The sequence below is a fragment of the Bombus huntii genome, chromosome 16, assembly GCF_024542735.1.
Source record: "Bombus huntii isolate Logan2020A chromosome 16, iyBomHunt1.1, whole genome shotgun sequence".
In the NCBI taxonomy this organism is placed as follows: domain Eukaryota; kingdom Metazoa; phylum Arthropoda; class Insecta; order Hymenoptera; family Apidae; genus Bombus; species Bombus huntii.
The window spans coordinates 553,876-575,372 of record NC_066253.1 but is presented as its reverse complement, the minus strand read 5'-3'; the positions used below and the strand labels follow the sequence as shown (position 1 = coordinate 575,372).

The following is a 21,497-nucleotide window of genomic DNA, read 5'->3' as shown; positions in this document are numbered from 1 at the left end:
TGCACGATATCTCGTAGTTTTATCTTTTTCTACTTTCTGATGGAGCTTCAATAAACGATGTTTATTAACTCGTTTCAGGTATTTAATAATTTGGATTATTCGAAGGGGTGAATTTCTAGAAATGCTAATTTTTTAGATCATTCTGCTATTCTGATCACGTAAAAATGTTCAAGTGTACTAAATGTTTCGAATATTTAACGAATTCTTTTGGAAGCAGAAAAGCTGAATTGTTATTTAAAGAAGACGAGCGTCTGATAGTAATTATTTAATGTCAAAACAATAAAAAATTCCTGCAAAAGCTATTGGCAATGGTGGACGGAGCAAGAATTCACGAGCAGATCGCTCGAGGTCAGGACGGTTTACAATTTTACGATGAATAAAACTGATCGCCAGGGATAAGAGGAAAGTTCAACGAATGACTTATGCATGTTTCGAGGCGAACGACATTCCATGGTTGAATTTTATGGGGATGGCGTGTGGCCATGGCGAGTGGACTTTATGTGAAACAGCAAGTTGACTGTTTTACGGTGTTCTCCTCGGGACCACGCACGCTTTACGAGCTGTCGATGAGAACACAGAGATTCCTGGTGCTACCATCGATCGACTCTTATACTCCGTTCTATATTTTGATCGAGTCTTAAATACATGGAATCGTGAAATCATAAAAACATATGTAACGTTGATGCAGTTCGGGAGTTTGTTTCCTGAAAGACTCGTGTATTATTAATAATTATTATCAAATTTCCATTATCATAAATACGTAGGCGATCGAATTAATAATAATACCTTCGAAGCTGTTATTCATCTCTACAATACGTGACATTATAACAATATTATTCAACAGTACGAGAATAAAAAGGGACGTCCATCGTTTAACAATGAATTCATGGTTGAAAAATTAATTAAAATCCCCCGCTCTCAGGGTTTCCTGATCCATAAACCAAATGAAAGATTAATATCCCCCTGTATCCTATTTTATTGTACGAACACACACGCGAGTTTCATATTAATTAAAACGTATTCTTCAAATATGTTCGAAAATTACGAATCGAAACGGGAAATCTGGTCTTCTGTCACATCCACGCTTCCATTCCATTTCGATGTAATGCGCAAACAATATAAAAATATAAAATTCCATTTTAACATGAATGTTTCTGATAGCACGTTTTAATTAATTAATAAATAATTAGCAGATCGATATAAAAATTATCTCTCATTTCGGTCTGAACGAACAAACGCCGTTCTTCAATAATTTTTAAATAAATATATTTTTTATTACATCGTTTCTGTAACCACCAACTGCAATATTCGCCAGTCTTCGCAACTGCGAAGTAATTAGCACCAGAAAACTTTTTCTCTTGCATAAAAAGATTCTTTAAAGCCGTCGAAATCGATCTGCACGAGACGTAACAAGAGAACCAGTAGAAGAAGGAACAATATCGGAAGAAAAAGAAACTAAAACGCGGTCCATTTCGTCCAACGGACTTCCAAAACGCGAGATTCCGCTCGTTTTCTCGCGATCCGTCTTCCCGAGAACACGAAGTACACCCTCTCCCATTTCTTTCGCAACTCTCTTCGCCACTCGAGCACATCAAAGCGTTCGCCTCGCGGAATTTTCTCCTGCAAATTTTTCTCCTCAAATGGAAAACGGATCGCGGACCAGAGAAATAGGGAAAATTGAAATTTCCAAAATTTTTGCAAGTAATTCGTGCAGACATCGAAGACAAAAAGAAAATAAAAAGACAGTGTTCTTTCATTGGAACGGTTATGTAGAAACTTTAAAGTGTCTGTTGAAACAGCGAGGAACATCTCTCGAATTAACAATTATTCTATATCCTCGCGAGATCGGTCAAATTTATTACGAAAATTATACAGAAAATACTAAAACCACGTAGAATTTTCTCGCACTCGACACTCAACCAATTTTCATTTCCGCTATCGCGAACACGATATCATAATGAAAGATACAATTATACCCTAAAAACGAAAGAGGAAACGGAAACAGGAGTAAAAGAAGAAAAGAAGAAAAAAAGAAAAAACGATAAGGCGAAGTTACAGCACGATGAAGAGACACCAAGTGTGCCGATAACGAGGCGGAAAAAGGGAGAGAGGGCACCAGGTGTAAGTGGTAATAGGCAACTTGCAGCGGCGTGGAGCATGTCAAGAACATGTTTGACTTTAACGATAGCCGCTGGCTTTAGCCGGCTGATAAGGCCTGTCCTCGTTTATGCGGAAAATAAAGATAAGCCACGGCCGAGGGCTGAGAGGCTTGTGCAACAGTTCCATTAAAAGAACGAAGAAAAAACAACGTGGCTGCGGTGGTAGGCGACCAGACGAGAAGGGGTTGCTCGGTGGAATCGATGTGTATGCACAACATGCACGAAGGCCGGAGGAGGGGATGACGTTGGGCTTTCGAAGCATAATTTGCTATTTACCCTGGGCGAAATAGAATTTTAACGAGCAAAAAGCTGCCGAGTGATCGATACTATACTAGGAAGATCGTCTTCTTCGAATCGACGGTTTCACGGGGGTGAAGGAGACGTTTGCGCAATGAATTTTCTTCGACAACTGTGTCGATAATTACGTGTTGTATGGCTTCGTCGTTGATTATTGATTAACGTTTGTTTATGTATGATGAATTTTTAACGTCACTGCTTTAATCCGCTATCACGATTTTGTTGGAATAAAGTAAAAAGAAAAAATATTTTTCAAATCAATTTTTCATATTTTTTTTTTTTATCAAATAAATTTTTTTTTATCAAATAATAACGAGGGATGTGCGTTCTATTAAAATGATCGAGAAAAACGGCCCTTTGCAGGGGAATGGCCGGTCTCGCGGTTCCTTTGTGGAAGCGCACGAGGAAAACACTTCGCGCGACGCGAGACCACGAGAAAACTGTTTCTGGAAACTGTTTACACACCCCTTTGAGGAGCTACAAATTGAAAGCGAAATAGGGTCGGATTTTCGGGCGTCGCGTGCCTCCATTTTTCTCCTCCGTCAGACACTTTAAGACCGTCACTTCCACCACCAAACGAGGCAAAACTGTGTATACGTGTAACGCGGCTGGTGTCTCGTACAATCTCTCGTTATTTCAGCGACGTACAAACGACGTGGAATCAGCGTTTAAGTAAGTGAAACTGTTCTATCCGTGGGGGAATTTTCCTCGGCGAATTATCCGCCCTAGAAGTGTCTGTTACGTGGCAAGATCCTCCACTTTCGCGGAATTTCTGCTTCAGCAGAAATTGACTGTCTTTGAAATTTCCACTCTTGGGGAATTTAGGTAATAGATAATACCGATGAGATACTTTGGATAATAGATACTTGCCGACCAAAGTATTTCGACACTTATGTATGTATTATACATCTTATGTATATACATACGTATAACGCGGGGTATCTCCCGCCTAACTTTATCGTCTGGAATATCCCGCTTGTTTTTCAGAGTATTAAAAAATGTTTCACGAACAGGTTGGATGGTTTCAAGGAGGAGCCATAACTCGTCATGATTAGTTCTGACAAGATAAATATACGATTCCATAAAAAAAAAAAAAAAACAACATCGGTAACCTTCGTACGTCTTCTACGCGCTCTTCTAGGGAAAACATTCAACTTATTCCTGAAGCATTTTTTAATATTATCGAAAGCAAGGGAGATATTCCGGGTGACGAAGTTAGATGGGACAACCCGTATATGTGTCACATAAAATATTTTGAAGTTTCATTAGCGCTGCTAACGCGGGTTTTTATACATTTATGGAAAACTTGGGGGTGCAAAAATGCACAGAACGCAGATAACAATGCACGTAACGTGGAAAACTGTCTAAAATACGATATACAAAATATCCAGGATATAGACGTCCATAGAAAGTAACCTTTTCTAATATTTAACGCATAAAACAATTCTTTACGCAATTCTAAAGCAATCATTTACTCGAATTTTAGTAAAATTTCCGTTATAATATTTAACAAGGTGAAACAATTTTCCAACTAGCTCTTTTAATTGTATCTGTAAAAATATAAATTTACATAAATATGCGCAGTCTAGTAACGAAACACGGCTGTCATGGTCATACTGGTTAAATTTGAAAGCAGCCTGAAAATGTATATAGAAACTGCAAGATATTTATTGCAAACATATATTTAGTGAAAAAATTAGCATATGTTACCTCGTGTCACGCTATCATATTATCAACGTAAAACGAGGTTAATATATTGATCCAACGCCAATAAGGGCACGTTTCATCCCAGTGACACAAAACGATTTTTCGCTGGTTATATGCGTTCCACCCCTTGGTGGCCATTCTGACGATATACAAACACATTCGTCTACATCTCTCTCGAGATACGTCTTATTTTACAGCGGCAGTAACGTAAGAGGATGAAACTTCCGGACGAGAGCTGATTTTCACTGTTAAAATTGTCAACCTCGCTTAACTTTTTATATTTGTTCAATAAAAGTTGTTTACTTGGAACACCTCACTAGTTATATTTCTTTCCCTGTTAGAATATGTAGAAAAGTACGCAAACTGGAATATTTAATTCCATCCTTTCAACGTTGAAAAAGTTTTCTGTCCTGAATTCCGAAAACTATTGCGTTCTAATTACAGAAATTTCTCTCTACAGACTCTCGAAACAAACCCTAAAATTCATGCCTTTCGATATCCTCAAAAATCTTTAACACTTTTTAACCCTTCTCTTTAACTTCTGAAAGCTATAATTTTGGAGAAATAAATAATTCTTTCTTAAAAAATTATTACTGAAATTCTTCGTTCTATCTATCCATCAAAACTATCCACGTCCGACACGCGTATCCCTCTCGCTTCCTCTTGCACTTGTCAGAAACGGATCGCAACGTTGTATGTTGTCAAACTGCTGAAGCGAGAGAAACGTACCGCGAAAAGTTAATTAATAAGGATGTCCGTGGGCTCGCGTGCTATGTTCGCTGAATAAGAAACTAGGGTGGGACTGGCGCGCGGAAACAGGCCACGTGGCACGAGCAAAGCGGTTTGCACGACGCACGAAGGCGCAGGGTACAGTGCTTTATGGCTTACCATCGTAAGGGACGCGCCCGTCCCTCGAGCGTACTGGAATTCCGGGACACTCACCTGAAAGCAAAAAAAACAAACGACTCGGTTAGAATTTCTCAGAAGCTTCGAAAGCAACCGTTTCAAACATTTTCGAATTTTTTGACAAATTTCGTTTGCGGAGGAATCGGGAAGTTGTTTTTGAACGTAATTAAGTCAGATTCGTGGACAAGAAGAACAATGCTCGTAAAACAGGTCCAAGTGCTCTTCTGTCTTCCATTTTTAATTCTTAACCCTGGGAAATCTTGTAGTCAGGACGCAAGTAATAATAGGACACAGCTTGTAGGATACGGTACAGTGCCACATAAGTCAAAAGAGCCACATAACTGCTCTCTCCCGGCCAAATTATAAAGATAAATGAACAAGATGATATTTTCATGGTGACAACTCGAAAATCGATATGTACGATTGTACGTTAAATCGTTTTTAAATTCGCACCGTTATCAACGTTTCGTAAAAGCGTTAACAATTTCTTCTTACGGGAATGAAACACTCTGCTTCTTCCAAATTTCAACAAAATGCTTTATAAATATCTCCTTGCTACATCCAGCCCTAAAACCTTCTATAAACCAAGTTCTATAAATAAGGTAAAGGACAACATTTGAAATTTTCAGCGAATTTTTTAAACAAGGCTCTCTGCATTCTTTCATTTGTAGCACAATCTATAAACCATAAATATTAAACTATAGTAAAGTTTATTTAGGAGTACGGCGGCTGTTTTCTTCTTGTAATAATCGGCGAGCTGGTGGAACCAAGCGTCCGCGAGTAGTAACAGTCGACGCATCGTCAGACGCCGGAAATTAATCCACGGGAATGCGTTTATATCAGCGGGACGCTCATTCTGCCAGTGAATGCCGCGTCAGTCGATCAATTTCGCCAAGATATCCCGCGGTCTATTTAAACGAGCAACAACAAAAGCCGTACACGAACAACAGAGGGAGCGGAGAATTTCCAAAGAACGATTCTCCACGTCGCGATTGAAAAATTATGTCGCTGGTTTACTATACCCACACCGATTTATAAACATAATATCGTAGATGCACGATGTTTCTATTACACATGTACAAGTCACTTCTTCGTTGTACGTTAAATATTGTCTCATAAATAAATCTCATGAAACGAAGAATAATACTTCGAGGTAAAGTTCTTTTTATCAAATGTCGCTTCTACCGGAGAATATTCGTGAAAAATTATGGAATATCCATGAATTATAGCATATCTATAAACTTCTAAAATAGCCAATATGTGTAAAAAGTTGAAAGATATTTAACATGTCACTCAACAAAAACCGTAGAATACTTGACATTATCGGAGATTAAAAAAGTCTTACATATATGCGAAGAACTGAAAACATTGCAAAGAATATCAGACATTTGTAAAAAAAATCACAAAATAACGAACGATCATAGAAAGCTGTGGATTATTCGAGACTTGTAAAAATGAAAAAGTCCCAAGAGATCAGATACCGATAAAAGTAGGATAAAATTCTCTTCGACCATGGAACACCGTAAAATAATTAACATTTTTAGAGAAATTTAAAAATAGCAACGCGGACAAAACTTTTGCGTCACGCGTGGTTCAATTCGCGTAAGAACAGAAGCTGGCAGTTTCATCGCGTCATCCCCCGTAGAAATGCAGCTCCTTTTGAAAAGCGAAGCCGCGGGCTTGGCCTCGTCACGCCATGTCCAATTTGTGCGTGCGTTTTGAAGAGCTGTCACGCACGACCTGCTTTTCCAGGAAAATTCGCTTATTAGCATCGTTTCCTATCCTCGGATACAACGTTAACGTTCCGATTCTACCGATTCCACGCTACCATTTCTTTACATCACGATCCTTTTAAATTTCTTATTCGTTCATTTAGTCTTCTAAACGATAAGTTTAATTTCGAAGAATGTTTGCGATAATAGTATTTACGAAGAAATTGTCGTTACAACAGCCTATGATAATAAATAATAAGAATTCGAATTCGTGTGAATTTTTCTAGAAATTTTCTCAGCACGAATTAGGAATGAAATTTTTCGATAAATTTCAACCACATGGAAAAGTACACAAGTACATAGGGGACTTTTTGTTCTCCGCGATTAATTATAACGAATATTATAAATAATAAAAGGGGCACGCATGAATTTCCTCCAAATATTCTCAACATGTATTAAACATCAGATTTACCAACGAATTTCAGCAACATTTCCTTTGAAAATGTACGTGCATCGCAAATGTTTCATCAAAATACTCGAAACATTATTAATGTACACATTTCCATCAGAAAAAGATTCAGCAACTGCATAATTCATATGGAAAGTTGCGCTCGCGAGAAAGGTTTTCTAGAAAGACACCCCTCTCTTTGAGCCCCTCCAACTTTTTCTCATAAAACATTCTTCTACATGCAATTAAAACAAGAATCACGACTTTCCTCAATTACTGGACGTTCTACAAACACGAGGAAACCTAAGAAAAATTCTCGCTCGAAAATTTCACGAATTTCATCACAATCACAAATTCGTTAAAGTCTTGGAATCGTCATTTTTTTTTTAACAAAGATTTTTAATATATCGAAATTGCAGAATCTAATTTTAATCTTTGAAATCTTTTTAAAAGAAAGCGGGGGGGGGGGGGGCGGTGGAGAAGTAAAGTAAAGGAAAGAAAACCAATTCAATCTGAACTACGTAGCGTTTAATTAACAGCTCTCTGCAAATATCGCTTCTTCGACCTTTTCACAATGCGTGGGATACGCATCTCCGTGTTATCGAAACCAACCGTTTTCTTCGTAGCATTACGAAGGAAACGTTGTGGATATTCTGGATATCCATATGTGATTCCATTAGCTCCAGGCCTGGAAATTCCAATTAGAATGAAGAATTCGTCGTGGACCGTATTAGCCGCAAAATAAAAATTTGCTTCAGTTATATCATAATAGGTATTGCAGTAAGTAAATAGTAAACAAGCACTATAACGAGTACTCTAAGTACTCTTAATATGCTATATTTATTTACATTACATGCTACTCGATATACACTTACACTAAAATATAGTAAATATTGTAACAAGTACTCTACTTTGGATACTTCATATATATTTTTGCATACCATATGCATTTTTCCGTCCTTCGTTCTCCCGAAGGTATTTCTATTTGCGGTCTATATATAAACATAGTGTATAATAATAAATGTAATATTGTAGATGTAAATTTTGTAGCCATTGTGAAAAGGAAGAAAGCAGAAGTACATGGAAGAGAAGAAGAATCAGAAGGGATCGGCCAGAGAAACGATACGCAAACGGTTGGAAACGGGTCGATGTTTTATCAGGCTGGTCACGCAACTTCCACGATTGCCGGCATTTTTCCCCGCCCCGCTATTATCGGACACCCTTTAACGTTGGCAACGAGCGCACGATAAGATCGTGTCGTCCTTCGATATTCGCTATTTATGGGGATGGCGGAGCGAGCCGCATGTAAATGGCAATCAAGACGAAACTAGACTCGAGGGTGGATTGCAACCGTTTCAAAGGAGTTTCGCGGGTATTTTGTGCGGTTGTTGCAGGCTTCTGGCCACTCGAGTATTGCGCATAATTTTCTAGTATTTCCATTCTAGTACTTTTGCAACGACGAGTCAAAGACCGGTTGTTACATTTCGAACATTTCCAGATACTAAAACTATAGGAGTTAAAAGAAGAAGAATATTTAAACCACGTCCAGAATTAGAATAAAAATTCCACCTGCTTAAAAATAACAAGACGAACATTTCCAATAGATAAATCAAAGATAAACAAAAGTAAATATTTCTCTAAAATAACGAAAACCCTAAAAAAAAAAAAAAAAAAAATCCACATCGCGATTAAAACTTTCTGCACTCTACCTAAAATCAATCTCACCCTTGCGTTTCGCCATTCACACCGTAATTCCCTCAAGCTGAAACGAAACAAAGGAACGAGAGAAAGAAAACGAATTTAAAGAAAGATAAAGAGAAAGAAAGAAAAGAAATACAGAAAGGAAGAAATCCGGCGGAACGAACGCTTCCAGGGCGAGCCAACCACCACCTTCTTCTTCGCCTTTGCGCGAAAGACGCTCAAGAGGGTGGTTACAGAGACGGTGGGTAGAAGAGGAGAAAACTCGGAGGCCAGGGTGTAACGTTGCAGCCAGGCAGGGCAATTTATCTTGTTGTATTAGCAAATGGATGATAATGACGTGGAATGGGGGCGTACAGTGGGGGTTGGTGGAAACTGTCGGAAGCCCCTGTAAGCAGCTGCAGTTACCGTCGGGTTCTATGCGGCCGACTTAAGTGTACATGCATTAGTGTGGCACGGTCTTAAGTGTACGGCCGTGTAGTCGTGACAGTTTCTATCCGTAGCGGGGCCAAGGTGTGTCTTTTTAACGCTGTGTATTTTGTACGTGTGTTGCCGGGGGGAGGAGGTCGGAGTGTCGATACAGCCACCCCATCGCCCTTAAGTGAACCAAGTGTTTTGTTATTTAAGGCGGCCTTCTCGAGAAACGAACGATTCTTCTTTCTTTTGACGAGGATGAATGTTTCCTTTGCTGGAAGGGGTGGTTTCTTAGGCACGTTCTTCAGGCTGTTCAGGCACGGTGTGTGTTAATCAGAGAAATAGGAATTTGTGTTTTTCCTCGGGGCTCTTTCGACAGCAGCTTTGGATTTTTTAAACGTTTTAAGGAAAAGGTGTTTGTCGTTCGATGAAATCGTTTATTACTTGATGGATCGAAGCTAACGGTGGTTCTCAAGCATTGGAAGAATAATATTTCGTATTATTGGAGGGCTGTGCAGGCTATGATTAATGATCGAAATCTGACCTTAAATTGATAAATCGAGGCAAAAATTCCCGCGTAAATTGTTCTAGATCGAATACGGAAATGTTTCCGTCGAATTTGCAAAGTGTGTAAAGGACAGCTTATGTGTATTTAATTATTCCATTCTCATCATTTATATAGGCAGGAAATGTAAATACACAAAGAATAGCATCTCGTTTCGAATTCAGGCACGCAAATATACATCTGTATCTTTTATATATGCACAATATAGCAACGAAAGAATAAACGAGAAACGTCTTCTAAAAGTTTGGAAGAGCGTAGATATAAAAAAGACGCGCGGGGTCGCTCATAATTATTTGTCACGAAATAATGGAGTTATTATACAATTATAACGGAGAATGTGCCGGGCGGCAAGATAGGGCACGATGTTGTAATAAAAGAACGTAGATTAAGAAGAATACAGTACGGAATGGGAGCAAGAAAAACGCAGACGTTATAACGCAACATTCCGCTGTTTCCACGCAAGCCAAAATAATAAACATTTATTATGTTCTTCGAAATTTCATCGTCGTCCGAAACGAGAATCAGCCAAGAATCGAAAGGTCGTCGACAAGAACAAGCGCGTTCTTTTAAGGACAACGCGTTACGCATTTTCCTACCTAAAAGTCAATCCAGCAAGAAACAGTGGCGATAAAACGACAAACTGTTCCACCGATTAAATTCATTAAAACGTAAAATCTAAATAAAAACGAACGTCTCCTTTCATCGTCCAATCGGAGAAGATCTTTCGAAGAGCTAGCTACGAAGCAGCAAGCCCGTGTCGCTTATCTTCCTATCTTCCACGATTAATTCTTATATTCGTCGTAAATCAAACGAAAATCCCACGCAAAATTCGATCTACGCTCGAACTAGGATCGCGAGGTCGTGAAAGAAGACAGGCTGGAAGCTTTGCCGTCAATTTACGCGAGTCGTTATGCTTGCTCGTTCATCCCCCATTGTTACAACCTCGAGCAGAGACGTTGCAGAAGGGTTGGAAAAGTCGATCAGAAGGCTTTGTGGCAAGGAGCCACTCTCCGGATGCTTTCACCGCTGTTTACCAACCTGTCCATCACCGACTACCAATTAGTATTGTAACCGGTGGACGTTTCTACCACGCGGCGAAGAAACAATGAAGAACACGCTTGCCATCGCATCTTGGAACGTTCTGACGATGATGTTCGTGAAGGTAAATTCGTGACAGAGGATTACTGGTTCCGGGTTTACGTTCATTTTATAGAGTTCTGTGTTGCTTCTTTGGGAAAAGGGATTGCGGACGGAGACTCGAGGGTCGATTTATAACGTAAAACGCAAAATAAATTCAAGCTCGCTAATCGCCAAATAAATATCTGACATTTTCACGATCATTTTAGACAGGGTAGAGGTTCTAATACGAAGTTGATCTCTACGGCGGTGTCATTTCTTCAATACATTACGGTTGCCAGAGTGTATACTCTACGACGAATCCAACGTTCACACAACGCAAGGGTTAATAAACACCTTACATACTAATCGATAGAAAAAACAAAGGTCAACGTCGGTGATTTCACCGTGGAAAAAATAAATCTTCGTTAGTACCGCGAAGTTCGTTTAATCAAGAACTTAACGAATCCTAACGCGTCCTTCCATTAATCTTCCTCCGATTCTCCAGGCAATGGCAGTACGCATGCATCGCGACTATAATGCAGTCATCGTAACTCACGCCTCACGAGTTTCGAATACCCATGGTGATTCTAATTTACTTGCGAGGACCGAGCAGCGAACAATACAACCCGAGGGCCAATTTACATTTTCGTTCGCCTGATGAAATAACGACGGGGCTGCTGGCAACGTCGAAAAATCATTGCTGATTTTCAGGAATTACCCAGCAGAAAGGTTTCTATACGAGCAGATCTATAAGTAACGACGTCTCTTTGATATAGCGTTGGTCGATGCCCTAGCGTATTACATATTTTGCATAGTTCTTCGTCATTTACATATTATGGTATTTTTTCTTCGTGCCGATCGTATTTGTGCTAGAGTCCTTGCCATCTTAATTGCAAGATAGCGTTACTATTAGCAACGATCGATTACTAAGTATCGATACTTAATAGAATAGTTGCGAGTACTTATAGCTCTTAATATTTATAAGATGTTAATCTTAAGATGCTAGTCCTTTCTTTTCTTCCTTTTCTTTATCGATCTTCGAGGGACAAGCGTTATATCTGGATAGTCGGGAAAAAACTCCGTAACTATATTCCTCGTTATAGTTGTATAGAAAATTTTCATAAACTTTAAGTCGGAGTTTAAAAGATAGACCGGATTTTAAGCAAGAAATAGAGTGACTTTAGAGTTAAGAGAAATTCAATTAATTATGTCCGTTCCCGGTGAAAACCGTAATTTCGAACCAAAAAACTTCCCCCGGGATTATTTCGGTTCTGCGCAAAACCAAGTCAGCTTGTGATTTCACTGCATTAAGGAAGAATGACAGGTTTACAGGGGGGAAGATTTAATTCTGATATTACAACAGTTCAAGAATCTCTCAATATATTTTTATACAGATAAAAAGGTCGAATCTCTTCTCTGTTGTTACGAGAAATTTAATTGGAAAATATAGCAAAATTTGCTACGGCACTGCCAAGAGAGGAATTTATCTAGACTTTTGAATTAAATGTTAAACAAAAGCAAATATTCCGCTCAAAGTTCAAACTAAAATTACTAAAATTACTAAGATTACTAAAATTGCCAAAATTAAAATACAGTACTTGTCGCAACGTTCAATGGATGAAGTTTTCTGCTCCCATTTGTACAATTAAGTTCGTAAAATTACGAATCTGCATAGAAATCCCGCAGTCTGATTATCACGAAACCCTTTACCAAGAGTCACACACATCTAAACACACTGGCAAACTGCCGTACTAACTGCGAAAGTTCCCTCTCGCCTTTCGAACGCGTCATTACCGCGACACAATGCACGCTAATCCTCGATACCGATGGGAACGCGATATCTCGCCAGCGTCGTAGGATTTGTTCCCCTTGGTGGATAAGATTGAAAAACGGATTACTCGAAGGTGATCGGAGCATCCGACGAAAAGGATCGACGGCGGAGGCCATTCAGCTGGCAGCCGGGCTTTTGTGATTTTCTCATTACCGGAGGCTGGTGCCTCGACTTCGATTCACCAGGCGGCCCGCTTTTCATCCCTTATTTCTTCCCACTCTCTTGCACGCGAACCCACGTAATACGCTTCCTCCTCTACACCGCTACGCCAGAGGAGAGGATCGGTTGACCCACGTACCGGAGAATTACGCTCCCTCCGAGCGTATTTCCGCGCCGGATGCTGATTCCCGATAACCGCCGGGAAATCATGTTTCCCAATCGTCTTAGATACTATTCGTGCTTCTTGCTTGCTTCTCTCGTTACGTTTACACGAATTAGGGAAAGATTAGAATAAACACCAATGCTCGGTTCGATGGCAGATACGCGATAGCGTACACTGACAGCGTATAAGTGTATTTAAAAAAAACAAATATATATGTGTAAGACGAGATACGCGTTTTCGAGATGGCAGCGAGGATGGATGCAGGTTTTTCGACGTGGTGTCAGTCTCGCCCTATTTTATTTTAGCAATTCTCACGGATTTGTAACGATTTAAGAAACTATCGAACGAAAGATTAGGACGAAAAATCATTATAATCAATTAAAGGAATTTTATGCCGCTAGAGAGCATAATCGATAATATACATTTAACGATACATTTAATAATAACAATAACGATGGGCTTGCATATATTTTCATACGATAATGACTGGAATAATACGATTAAGGACATAGTCGATCATAATTACTTCATCAATTTATTATTTCACCAACGTGTACACACAGAAATATATTTTCGACTCTGAAATTATAATAATCTCTACCATTCACATCCATCAGCGGCCAATCCGCTAATTACGAAATGAAACATCGAAAATGGAGGTTCCTTTCTCCCAATTCGTACGGCTACAGGTAAATCGAGTTTACCAGAAACTTTTAATGGAGCCAGCCGGAATAATCGGCGAGAGATTTCGGTTTCGCCTCTCGAAACAGAATCCAGAAAATTCATGTTCATTCAATTTCACAGGAGCAAACAGTGACAAGGCACTTCCGCGAAATTAATTTTCCACTCGTTATGTTCGAATTCTTTCGAACATTCTTTCGAATATTCCAAACTCGTTACCGCTTTTTTTTTTTCATAATGTTTTATTATCAACGAATACGATATTTTTTTAGCCCTAAGCGAAAAATGATGGGAATCCATACAAATTATGATTAGGCGATAAATATCGGTAATAGACTATATCGTTGAATAGTTCTATATATATTTCCTGAAAATACAAAACGAATATCGAAGCTGTTTCTTTTATCAATTTTTATCGCATACTTCGTAAATTTCAAAACATTTAATTTTAGAAGATTTGCTTTGAAACCATCGTGTGTAGATATTCAAGAACACGTAGCAGCTATTAATACGAGATAATGATACGAAGGGTAGATAGAACGAAATTAAAGCAAAGGCTGACTGAGCTGTTTCCGGTTTTTCTAGCCCGGATACCGGTAATTGAAAAGATCGGAATAAGCACTAACATACATGACAGAATGTGCGGTCTGAGGTTGGCGATTTTGAACGTTTTGTTTCTACGGGGTGAACAATTCGCAGACAGCTCGTTTCCTGTTATTTCAGTCAAGAACCTTGGTAACATTCTACGTTACTAATTTTAATTTTGAATAAAGCTAGAAAAGATTCGTGATTTTTTCGCTTTATGTATATTTCTGTGTTATAACATATTATTTAACACGTTTCGATAAGACTATCTACAATTTTCAATAATTTACGATAACCATGAACCCCCGAAACACGACAAATACAAGTTGTCTTTTGAACTTGGTTAGTTAAATTAGTTTTATTAAACGATCAATTCCCCCAGAAACAACAATCGCAAAAAACCATCGATTCAAAAATTTAATAGAAACCACTCAACGTATACAGAGCAAACAAAATAAAAAAAACCCACTAAATCTACTCATGACAGTCTACAAAACCCACCTGCAACCACAGGGAATTAACAAACCCAATTGAAAAATTAAAAAATCTGCGAAAAAATCGACCAAACCTAGCTACAACTAAAACTTCCGATTCCAGAAACAACGATACTAGTCGATGCGAGAGCACGCTGCTGCCTGCGTGTAAAAATCGCAAATAAAACTTTCTCATAAAACGTGGGGCGAACCTCGAATGGAGAAAACATTCCTCCGCGAGATGAACGTGTGTCGCAGAAAATGGGGGCTGAGGGCGATGAGAACAATCGACAAAACAAAAACGTGGAACCATCAAATGCGTCACGGGAGGGGTGAAAGTGGTGAGTTTCGCGAGGGTATCGAGTGGAACGCGCGAAAGGGGCGCAAACGCTCGGTCCAGCGAAATGACACGTTGCCTTTCGTCGCTTTGTTTCGTCTTCCGGATTCGTTGGATCGTCGACGCACGATAAAGAGGTTGAAAGCGGGTTGGAGGATTAATTTCGATGAATGACCATAACCGAAACGTTCATGGTTGGTGGTTACGGAGTCATAGTTGCGATTCTTTAACATTTTTGATAAATCAAGCATGAAATATCCCAGCGTGCAATAATTACGGTCCAATAAAAAAGATTTAATCGAACGTTTGATGGAATGTTCCCAGTTTGTCAATACTTCGTGTGGTACTAACAGCAACTTTTCCTCAATCGTTTCTCTTTCTCGAACGAAAAACGTTGATTTCGCGGTTGCTAATGAAGCGGTCAATGAAGCAGAAACTCGCCAGAGACTGGAAACGACAGCCTTTTGAAGGCATGCGTTAATCCAGACCACCTAAAAACTACTAGGCAAATCGCGAGAAAAAGTTCCTACGAAACGAGTCTGTCGTTCGTTCACCAAACGCACATTAATTGGTAAATAAAATCAATATGCGTACCAGTACAGCCTCTGGTGTGCTGAAATGCATCTTTTGTAAGAGAAAATTTTTATTTTATATTTATTATTATTTTAATTAATTTAATTAATAATATATATATTATTATTTTTATATTTTATTTATACAGCCTAACAATTTGTAAATTCTCGTTAAAAGCAGAATGATTCGATGCAAAATTCATGAATTCTCGTCAAAATACGCTCCACGGATTCCTAAATTCTTCTCAAGATCCACTCAATGCATTGAGAAGACTACGTCGTTGAAAACGCGCTTTATTTTAACTGGATACCTCGATCCGTTCGCGAGATATGGATCCGAAAGGCGAGCTCCGAGACGCAGGGATGTTGGTCAACGGCGTGACCCACATTCTTTCCTGGAGGTGAGTACTCACTATTAGTAGTAGCAAAAACCCGCTGACTCAGCGGGTGTCATTGAGTAGCGCACACGTGGCTCGCTCGGGATAGGTCAGTGAGTGAGTGAGTGAGTGAGCGAATGAGTGAGCGTGATTGGAAGGTCCGAGCGAGCGAGCGAGACAGAGATAGAGAAGGGAGAAAAATTAGACTTGGCTTCCACCGACGATAACTTCGGAACCGGAAGTCCGATCGGAATGAATCGAACGGCATTTTAAAGCGTAAGCTGCCTCTCTTCCGACCATGTCAATTTGAATAATCTGGGATGGTTTGTTGCAAAGTGGTCGAATAATTTTTGCAAGCTCCGTTTTAGCGATCTGTTGGATTTTTGCTATTTTTTAATTTAATTTAATGGTAGATATAATTTTGGTAAAATCAGTAGTGAAGAATATGGATATTAACGGCAGCTTTGTACATTCATTTCTGCGTACTTGTTTGATTTGTTCAAATGGAAATTGTTGTCTTATGACTGATAATGGGAGGTTGATAAATCATGTAGTTGGTTTGAACTGAATAAATCTGAGGGAAACGGTAGTTGGATAGAGATTAGATTGTCGGAGCAGCAGGATTATGTCAGTATTAAATGTTTAATGTCGTGTATTAAGGTTATCAACGTTTATTGGGATATTAGTTGTAAATAAATGATGCATTCTTTCGCAAGAGTACGAAATGATAATGCTGTCATAATATCGAGTCGATTATTTGATTACTAATAAACATTTAACTGTAATCGCAAATTACATAAACTGTTATTCAAAAATAAGGAACGAGATTGATTTTACTTGAAATTACCTTTCACACGAGGCAAATCAATTAAGCGACAGTTTTTATGATATGAACGCTAATTTAGTAACTTTAATAAGATAAACCAGTATAATGTGTTAACTAGGAAAACCTTGAATAAGACGACGAAGATCTTCGTTACGCGATTTAACAAGCCGAAGACAATTCGAAGGTGCCAATTAAACAAACCATGGAACTGTAACGCGAAGACTCGAGAAGTTTAATGAAATAATTCAACAAACTCTAACGCGACAATTTGACAATAGAAGAAAAGTTTCGGCGTTGCTGTTCGTCGAATTCGAGACAAGCTGCCAAAAATTCTACCCGTAGAGTATTATAAACTTTCAAAATTCTAACTTTAAACCAAAGATTCCAGCGATCACGCGAAATTTAGATAAATTCGGACGAATTCTAAAGAATAGGAATTCAGATTAATTGGAACTTGGTGCGGATAATTAGATAAACTTACATAGATTAGACAAATCCCACTGATTACAGTTCTAGATGCAATCTGACGAATGTAGAAGGTAGAGATCTAGATGCATTTACATGAATTCAAGAGAGTAGAAGCTGAAATAAATTTTACTAGATTCTCATATTTAGCGAAGATGAAATTAAATAATATTTAAATTTAATATTCGCTACAGAAACACTCAGAACTCTAATTAGTGTACTGTACTGTACTGCCTGTTTAATAATAACTACTTTATTCCATTTTTACTTATTCTCATTAATCTCGCTGTATTTCTTCCTTTCGCTATTCATCCGTTAACAACCTTCTAATATTCGTTCTTTCGATCCAACCCCCTAGTCTTCCTGCACTATTAATCTCATAAAAATTTTTCACAACTTCCCTAGATGGCAATAATGACTAGAGCGCAGAATATGATAAATACTATCGAGTCTTCGATTCCCTTTACACGTCTTCGTCCTCGAATTCAATTCGGGGGGCTCGTTTTCAACGTGCAAAATGACGCTACGAGCGCGTCCGTGGCACAAGAGAGGGGTTTATGGGGGGAGGGGAATTACATGTTCCACGATAACGTCATTAATCATTCTGTTTCGAATGTTCACCGTGTAAATGGAGGATCGTTTTGAAGGGCGGCCGTTTCCGCGCGGATTATCTCCCCGACGTCCATGCGAAACCGGCCGGCCGGCCGCAGTTTGTAAGCGTGCATGAAATATTGAACTATTAGCCGGCGGCGATATATCATTTTAATATCGGCCGGAATCAATATCGCTGTCCGCCGGGTTAATTACACGCCCTTTCCGCCAGATCATTCCGCGACAAACGCTTTCACAGCTCTTTCCTTCGCTTTACGTCTCTTTTCCATCTTCCATCTTTTTTTCTTTTTCCGACATCTGCCGCGTTTCACGGAACATTCCTTCATTTAATCAGCATTTGAGTCGTTTAAGGAGATATTCTAGTGTATCTAAACTCCCAAAATTCAGGAAGCTGCTCTTGAAAAATTTTTATACGAATAATTGCTATCGATGTGACTTTAAACGCGTTTTCCTCGTCCACGCTTAACGCGGCGTCCACGATCCCTTAAAATCTACTCGACCAATCGGCTTAAAATTTAGCGTGTACCTTCGATTAAAATGAATTCGGTACATTCCTCTTTCCCACCTTTTCGAACGTTGAAAGACGACCGAAAACGTTGGCAATGAAACTTCTTAACGTTGTCATTTTTTTAATTATCGACTTTTCTATTCTGTTCTAGTTCCTTTAGTTATAGACAAACTGAATTTAATTAAGGATCTTCTTGAGTTTATTTTAGATAAGTAGAACGACCGCAATCATGGACGCCATGAGACGAGATTTTTCTGTCAATGCGACGAGGATGTATATAAAGAAGGAAAAAACGAGGATAAATGTAAGGAAATCTAGAAAAATTGAAATCGTCGAGGCACGCGATATACGCAGGACAAAAGCCGCAGTAAATGAAAGAAAACGTGGACGAATATAAAAATGGAAAGTGCGAGAAAAGTAGAAGCAAAAGGGGTGATAAAACGGCGAAGGATGACGAATTCGCGGAGTTGGCGTCGATATCCTGGCACTTGCAGCGCACTTTCGGTTTCCGTGACTCGTTCCAACGGCAATGATCGTTCAATCACACCGAGCATGCGATCGTTCCGATCGAAAGTAATCAGCGATCGAGTTCGCAGATCGAAAGCCTGTCGACCGTAAAAACGGATTAAAATAACGCCAGGGCTCCAGATAAATGTCACTGATAACGCTGGTAACCAAGTAACGATAGTTAGTCTCGACGTTGATAAGCGCGATAAAGTTGCAAAAGGTATCGAGGCAAGTTTGAAACAAGTTCTTTAAGCGCAGAGATTCTTAATTTTTTGTTTTACGTTCGACTTTGTAATTGAAAGTTCTTAATTGCACGCACACATTTCCCCCACAAATTCTGCCGAAAACAGCTTCACGATATTCGTAATGATAAACGCCAGAAAGAGATCGTCATTAACGCCTCTTTAAAATTAATTACCAATTTCCTTACGACCCTCTATCAGATCACGCTAACTTCGCCGCATTTCCCAAATTTCACTAATAAGACGACTCGTTATCACCGTCATCAAGATTCTTCGTGAATTAACGTTATCGTCGAAACTTAACCAGAAACATGAAAACCACGTTATAACGAGGTAAAGGGTGGGCGAGAAATCGCGAAAGAGGGCCGGCCCTAGTCGGCATTAGCCGATTCTAATCGAAACTGGGTAAAAGCTCGTTATCGGAATTGTCTCGAGCTAAACAGAACGGGGCTAATAGCCGAGCACAATAGGCACGGGCCGTGGTCGTGTGAAACACGGCACGTTGTACGGAATCAGGCGTGCTGCTGCGGGGCCGAGTCGGGGGTGCGCACCCCCGGCACGTTTTAACGCGCAATGCCCCCAGATTATTCTATTCCACGTTATGCTAACGCGTCTCTCTTCTTATATAAAATGACGAAGCCTGGGTTGCGTTGCAAATATTCCTATTTAACCCCTACAACACGTAACAATAACGACCAAGTTTTTGTAAAGTTTTACGATACAACAGATACGGTATAATAATAACGGATAATGGTGGATCGTGGGAGAGTGTAGCATTAGCGAGATAAAAAGCAAAATACTGCACCTCCTACTCGTCCTTGCGTAACTTTTTACTCGTAGTACTAAAACGAACGATTAATTTTCCCTTCGATGAATTCTTTAGAAACCAACTCGAATTATTTTTTATACGTACAAATTCCCAAAATGGGATTTTCAGATCCCATCGTTGTAGTACAGTGTCGTACACAGATACACCGAATCGTTTTCATCTGTATGGGAGGGCGGCGAATGCGATGCGTTTCATTCGATATGGTCCCAACAGGACTGAGAAGCGCAGTCCAGACGTGCCACCGTGGGGATCGAGGAGCTTCTATTATTTTTCAATTGGCCAGTCGAGCACGCAGGGCATCCCGTATCCCGTCTGTAATTGAAGTTGGCTTTGCCACGATAACACACCGACGAGATAAGACGGCAGATCGAGATAAAGAATAGCGACTGTCGCGAGGGCCGAAACGACAAGCCTGGACTTTGGGGAATGAAACTTGTTTGGTAGATTCCCCCTTAAGCGTGGAAGCTTTCTACCAGTTAGCGACCGACGAGATTTTACTTTATTATCATTTTTATTTGACTTTCTCGCGTTTTATTCGCTCCATTGCTAATAATCAGACTGCGGATTATTTATCCAAATATACTGTCGTTACATACTTGTTGGCTCGATATACGACACAAGTGGTTACTGCTTTTTTTTTTTAGAAATGTTTCAGATTTATTCTTGTCGAACCTTCTTATTTAGGAGGCCAGCGGCGATCGGAGCCTAGAAATCTGTTCGTTGTTTCCAGAAGAATTAATTATCACCATGTAAATCCTCAACGATGAGAAGGAAGAACAAAGAAAAACAAAGAAGAACAGAGAAAAGAAGAGAAAGAGGAGGAGACGGCGACGGGAGCGAATCTCCAATAAACAAGAACAAACAAAGGGCTACAGGCGATCGGAGTGACACGCATCGGTGGATTTCGGGATTTGCCAGATCCCCAGGGCCTGGACACCAGGCGAACGGAAGGTGAAAAAAATGAGACAGCAAGCGGTGATCCATGTAGAGCGGACACTGGTGAACGTCGTCGCTCCGTACGCTAGATATATATTCCATTTCAGAGGCGTAGACGAGACTAGCATCCGTGAAACGCTCGTGCAGATTTTCCTTTTTCTTATTCCTTGCGCCCCTTTCGTTGCACGTAGCTGAGCGGAATGTAGAATTTCTAAATTTTTGAATTTTTCCTGCTGCTCGAACAGAAAATAGCGTAAAAAAGTAAACGCGATAAAGATATTTTACAATCTCAAACGTTTAATGTAAATATTCTTTTCCCTCGAGCCTTTCATACAGCTTTCTTGTCGAAAGCATTTTTAGAAACAAGTT

General features: G+C 39.5%; 1 protein-coding gene across 16 annotated transcripts in view; it reads right to left on the bottom strand.

The window, feature by feature from the left end:
* LOC126874833 (polypyrimidine tract-binding protein 2) overlaps positions 1-21,497 on the bottom strand; it is a 419,953-nt gene that overhangs the window by 157,130 nt on the left and 241,326 nt on the right. For 5 of the 16 annotated variants that reach the window (XM_050637314.1, XM_050637315.1, XM_050637309.1 and 2 more), the window contains one exon: positions 5,052-5,105. The exons of the other annotated variants lie outside the window; for them this stretch is intronic. In XM_050637314.1, the coding sequence (XP_050493271.1) occupies positions 5,052-5,054 (3 nt within the window). In that variant the 5' untranslated portion in view covers positions 5,055-5,105. The remainder of the gene's footprint in view (positions 1-5,051; positions 5,106-21,497) is intronic. 16 annotated transcript variants of the gene reach the window in all.